General features: G+C 47.7%; 1 protein-coding gene across 1 annotated transcript; it reads left to right on the top strand.

Moving 5' to 3' along the window:
• The first annotated feature begins 778 nt into the window (after positions 1 to 778).
• On the top strand, positions 779 to 3790 carry LOC119095697 (PAXIP1-associated glutamate-rich protein 1). Its single transcript, XM_037218553.1, has 2 exons — positions 779 to 991; positions 3308 to 3790. Exon 2 carries the CDS (start codon positions 3323 to 3325, stop codon positions 3788 to 3790), a length of 468 nt encoding a protein of 155 aa, XP_037074448.1. The 5' UTR covers positions 779 to 991; positions 3308 to 3322.
• Positions 3791 to 6223: the final 2433 nt, after the last annotated feature.

Raw genomic sequence — 6223 nt, 5'->3', positions numbered from 1 at the left:
CGCGGGAGGCTTGGCGCTCCTATATTTGGGAACACTCTTACGCCCACCGGAAAATGCTGGGACATGTTGGATTGGAAATGCTGCCGGAATGAGTATCTTTCAATGGCAGAATGCTGAACTCGTACCAGGACGGAACCGTGGCACGTGCCACCCGGCGCGATTAGCCACCCAGCTGACACCATAGTCTGGCTGTCTGCCAACCGCACTACTGAACAGGACAGGGCAGAGGTCTGGTGACGGTCAACCCGGCCGCTCACAGGCTCGGCATGGCGACAGATGGGGTCGATGATGGGGTCGATGTACATACATACATACATACATATATATATATATATATATATATATATATATATATATATTATATATATGTATATATATATGTATATTATCTATATATATGTATATATATAAATATATAAATAAATATATATATATATATATATATATATATATATATACAGCCAAACATCATGGGCTCAACACTTGTCCAATAGTTATTGAAACATTGGGCTTTAAGGGCGTGTCCAAGTGCATTGGCTATTTGCGCCAATGCGCAACCGCCTTGTGTGAGATAGCAATGCAATTTGTGCGTGCAACGCACGTCTTTAAATGATCCAGTTTTGAATCAACGCGCTGCTAAGCCATATCGCATCCGTTATTTAATAAAGCACTTGAAGATGAATGTTTACAATACACGCCCGGCAGACAAACGTGACGCGAGCGGGGTAGGATTGGCGCCAAAGCGCATTCGTAACCTAGTCCCTGTATCAGTTTGTCACTAATATGTGAAGTCAACATTCTAGGCACTCTAAGGTGCTCTGCACGCCTTCTTTGGAATTATAAGAATCCCTTAACGTGTGTAATTTGATTTGATTCATATGCTGGTTGTAGGTTGTTGCTTCAAAAACCTGATGCGGACAATGACGGTTTTTCTTATTTTGAGCCACCCTCTGTGTTGAAGAAACAGCGGGAGAAATAATTGTCATCAACGGTAAATAATGTTTCTGAATCTTTACCTACACATTCCTCCTTCTAGGCAACTTAAGATGGTAATGCCATTGGAATTAGTTAGCAGTGTTGTGCATGTTATGATCATAGAATGTGGTAATTATCAGCATAGTTAATAAGTGATGCCATTTCATTGAGTGGCCATAGTCCCGGAGTGCCTCAGTACAGGAGCACACCAATGTGAATTGTCTTGTTTCTCATTTGTGAGTCATCTGCCAGTTTTATGAATCATGCATGCTTCCAGACAGTTCAGGACTGGCTGAGTACATAATCACCATTGGGATTTGGTTACTTACACAAGTGGCCTTTGGGCAGCCATATCTGTTTGTATCTGGATCACATCATGTAGCACCAAAACATGAATGGACCCCAGTTTTATTTAAGTTGTGACTTCAGCCACGATCCTGACGTCACAAGTGTGTTACAACAGTGCCATGCCGCCTACCTCCTGTTTGTAGTGTATGTATATGCCTTTGATGGCATATCATATGGCTTCAGGCAAGTACTCTAGTTATGATGAACTGGGCCCTGGGAAATTGCAAGTGGATGGCGTAGCATGGCAGTAGTGGGGCATACTCCAAAAGGAAAGGGACCAGGCATGAGTATCACCTGGCTGTGCAGTGCCTGGGTTTATGCTATGCTTTCCTGAAGATTGGAGGTAGTCACCCCTGCCAGCCACCCACTTGTACCATCCTCATTAGGCAATGACAAGAGCATCATTCTGTGAATTTTGTCTGTGGTGGCCATGTCTTCACATCCTTGCATCATGGACATCAAATAAAACAAAAATGTGGGACATTTTATGCCAATGATGTAGGGAGCCCAATGGCACGTTAAAACGTTGGTCCAGTCAGCTGTTTGCTCCAAATTTCACCCACATTCCCATGAACTGATATTCACTTTCATGAACAAGATATTCATATCAAATGCATAAGGAACTTAAGGTCATGTGGTGTCGGAGGGCAGGACAGACTGTAACAGATATGGCAGCACACTAAACTCTCACCACCTAATTCCACTATAGCCCAGAAATGTCATGATCAGATGGTGATGGCCAGGGCCAGGGCCAGGGCTGTGATGCAAGAATGTAATGAGTTTCCTGCACAACATCTGCTCTTATGCCAAAAGCACTGGACTAAATGTCAAAAAGGCCATGACCACTGGGTTTAGTAATTATGAGGCTTAGATAAGACCATAGCATTAGCTTATTCCCTGGAAAAACCAGGAGACTGGAGATATAGCTTAGTTGATGTCAGTGACATGCCTTTATCGAAACAAAAGCAGAAGTGTTTGTTTCAGTAAAGACATGTTGCCAAAATATCAGCCAAACTATACCTCCATTTTCCTGGTTTTTTTTCTGAGGAGTATGGCTAATACCACTGTCTCATCTATGGAATAATGTTCCTTGCTAATGCACTGAACAACTTATGTAATTATGAGGTATCTTGCACACCTGGATGTGACAATTAGAGGCTCTGCCACTGACCAGTTATGTGACTTCAAGGTGGTTAAGGCAGTTTCCTTCCATATGATGGCAGGCATAATGCTACAAATCTGGGAATACAGGAGCAGACCTACCACATCCCTTCTGTGGCATAGCCCATGGTGACAATGCTGATCATGCTACTGAGGTCCAATTTACTGTCATCCTTAACAATAAATGTGTCTCACATCGCCAAGTACCACATTTCTGACTGCTTATGTTTGGAATTCATTCTTGTGCTTGAACACATTGGCATGTGTACTGCTAAGTGACAATGCCATCCTCCAATGAAAGCAACTTATGTGATGCTTTGCTGCAACAATCCAGTGTTGAAATAGTATTGCTGCTTGAAGCTGGGGCATAGAGCCTTCCATTTTTCCACAATTATGTTCTGTTCACCATGCCTAAGATGATGGTGTGTAATGGATATTCTGAGAGCAAAGTCTTCTTCAGTAGCCAATTCTGAACTTCACTGTTTCCAAACTGGCTAGATCTTTCTGGATATTTTTTGCTATATCTTTTTTCGTTTGCAACATCATTCACATTGCCATCTTGGAAGAGACTTCAGAATGTTATGTAGGCTGACTGGTCACATGTCTGTGCGCTAAGTTCAATCACTGCATTGTAATACATAAAAACATCCTACGTTATGTGCAGCACTTGATTCATTTGCAAATAAACAGGACTGATGGCCGCTGAACTTATGCCACTCCAAACTCTCTCAGCTGCCTCCCACCACGCCTCTGGTGAACGCGCGCCAGCGGCCGCTGGGCGAGCCTCGTGCCGGCAGTATCCTGACACCTGCGCTGCCGGCAGTGTCCGCCCGTCGCCATGACCGAGACCACTGACGACTGGGTGCTGGAGTGCTCCGACGACGAGCGCTTCGCTGGCTGGACCGAGGTGGACGGCGAGCCGATGCCGCCGCTGGACGAGCTGCAGCGGCTGTACGCGCGCGTGGAGAGCGGCGACCCGCCCACGCTGGCGTGGCGCTGCCTCGGCCGGCGGCCGCTCGACGCCGACGCGCCCGACGAGGACGAGGACGAGCCTGTGCAGCTGCCAGACATGTCGGACTTCGACTTTGGCGGCGATGACGTGGCGCAGCCGGTGGAGACGCCGCGCCGGCAGCCCGGCGCCGCGCCGCGCGGCAGCGCCAAGAAGAAGTCCACCAGCTTGGATAAGATTCTGAAGAACATGAAGCGCACCCGCGAGCTGGAGGCGAAGGAAGCCAGCGAGGCGTCGGCCCGCCGACAAACAGAAGCCGGACTGAACGCGCGCCAGTCCTTCGGCGTCTGCTGCTAAAGAACTTAAGGTTAAGTTTTATACGGATTGTACACCATTGCCCATTGTGTACTATCATACGCTGGTCCTCAAGCTGCCCGACTCCGATGAAGTGTAGTGCATTGCCGCCGCGATCATCTTGTATAAACTTTCACAAGTATTGCGTATGCTAATGTTGCATAACCACATCAAATGACCTTTGTTATGGGAATCCCTCGTTCTCCACCCGCACGGCACCTCGCGTCCATTATAACAGGGTTATCACTCTCACCCTGGCATCAATCTCAATGCGATGTACTCGTTCCCAATCGCAAAGAGGTTCTCATACGCAGATACGTGACCTCGCACGCTCCGTTGGTCATGGAGTATACGACCTTGCAACCACACTTGAGCGTAACGTTACGCTGATCGAAAATCCTTCCCTTGTCGCGCTTCGGTCACGCCTCCAAATAATCCACCTCGCTTCCCCATCAAATCTCTTCCTCCCCTCGTAACCTAGTAGCGGACGGCTCCTTGACGAATTGTTGTGTTTAAGTTTGGACCGAAAACACCAATCAACAACAACAAAAAGAGTATACGACCTTGTGTGTCGTCCACCAGCATGATGTCTGCTAGCGTTACGCATGGGTTGTACAGAATAGTGCGTGCACCGGCGTATCTGGTGACGTCCAGTACATCCGCACTGGAATCGAAGCGAACATTCGCAATTCCACATGGGATAGTCTGTGACCAACTTTGCCATAAACTACGCCACGTACGCAGCAATGAGCGGGTATTCATAACACGTTGATGGTGATGCTACTGAGCTGAAACGAAAAATGCAAACTACCGCTCCGGCGATGACGTACCTGTTTCGAGCAGAGGTCGGCGAACTGCTGACAGGCGGTGTGGAGCGCCAGCTCGACCCGGCCAACCCCGTCCACAGCCGCCGCGGCATCAGTGCCTAGCTCCACCCTGCCGAGCACGAACACGGCGTGTGGTCCTCACAAGCAGGCCAGCTCGGGGTGACTCCTTGCAGGTCCAGCGCCAGCGTCTCCTACATCTGGAGGCTCCGTGTTGAGCTGCTCTCGATGCAGTGCATGTTACGGATACTGTTCGAAGAGACTGATCATGCGTGTCAGGCGCGGCGAGTAATGGATGAGTTCTTTAAGGCATCGGTAGTCCTGATATGATAATTTGATAGTCCTGATCCTGATCCTTTAGTTTCACCTTTTGACAAAGCATAGTCCCCGGCGGCTCTGACAGCTCCAGGGCCCAAGCTATTTACACCTCGTGTTACCTCCCCCAAAGTAAGTTGACTTCTGGCTTCAATGGAGTGATTCCTGGGCTTGCGGTGAGGGCCAGGGTGTTCCAATATTGCTCGCAACGACTGAGCAACTGATAATCGTTACGCAGATTTAACTTTGACTTGGTTTAACATATTCATGACTCGGCCATAAGTATGTCTGGGGCACACATAACAGTAAGAAAAACGAAGTTATGCAGTCATTACTTATTCCACCTCCCAGCTTTAAAATTGATGGAATTGATTGTTTCTGATCGCATAATATTGCACGCACGTGTTCACATATATGCGACATGATAGGTTAGTTTCACTCTTCGACAGTATGCTTATAGCTCCGACGCAGGCATAATTTCATTGGAACGTACCACTGACTTAGGTTCGCTCCTATATCGGGATTGGTAACAAATATCGGGATTGATACCTCTCGGTGGTTTGCTTGCCTGAGCTCACACGCAGGACAGCGTGGATCGTACATCAGCGAAACATCGCACAGTTTGGCTCAACAACAAACGTCGCACAGTCATCGCACATTTTAGCTCGCGATTGTCATTTGCGTTCCCCAGCGTCAAATCGGGACTGTTTGCATGCTGGCATGTGTGTAGGTATCCTGCGTGCATGATTGCTGTACTTTGTACCTGTACTGCTCCAACCTTAAGTTACGAAGTTCTGAGGCCAGCGGGGTCTAAATCCACGGACGCAGTCGCCAAACATGAGATCCGGTCAGACGCGGAATTGGCTCCGGGGCTCCATCGGCCATGGCCATTCTGGACTCGGGACTTTTTGAGGCGATCCATTTTACGAATGGGTCTGACTTAAACGTGGGCTCATCGATTAAAGTGGAAGTGCACATATACTTCACCCAAACATACTCTATTTTTGAATCAGACATTGACTGACGGTGCTGCCAACCTGAAACTTAAGTTGATAATCCGACCGTGATAGGTCATGGCTCAACTCCGAACAAACGTCCATAAGCGGGTAAAAAAACATTGGCTCACCGGCTTCGAATAGTGGCAACTCACAGATCAATCGAACTCGTATGCCTACCTGCGGTTCGTATTCACAACGTTCAACGGTTCCGATGTTTATGTGTTTGGATCCCAAAGTCTTTCCCAAACTTTGGAGGAGGCTTTCCGCTCATGGTGTTCCATGATTTCCAACACAAAACG

This window comes from Pollicipes pollicipes, unplaced genomic scaffold (genome assembly GCF_011947565.3).
Source record: "Pollicipes pollicipes isolate AB1234 unplaced genomic scaffold, Ppol_2.1 Scaffold_4219;HRSCAF=4965_pilon_pilon_pilon, whole genome shotgun sequence".
NCBI lineage: Eukaryota > Metazoa > Arthropoda > Thecostraca > Pollicipedomorpha > Pollicipedidae > Pollicipes > Pollicipes pollicipes.
This window is presented reverse-complemented; position numbering and strand designations above follow the sequence as displayed.

What these genes read in the sequence shown, in the direction of transcription:
- LOC119095697 (XM_037218553.1), top strand. Translation starts at nt 3,323, where the DNA reads ATGACCGAGACCACTGACGACTGGGTGCTGGAGTGCTCCGACGACGAG.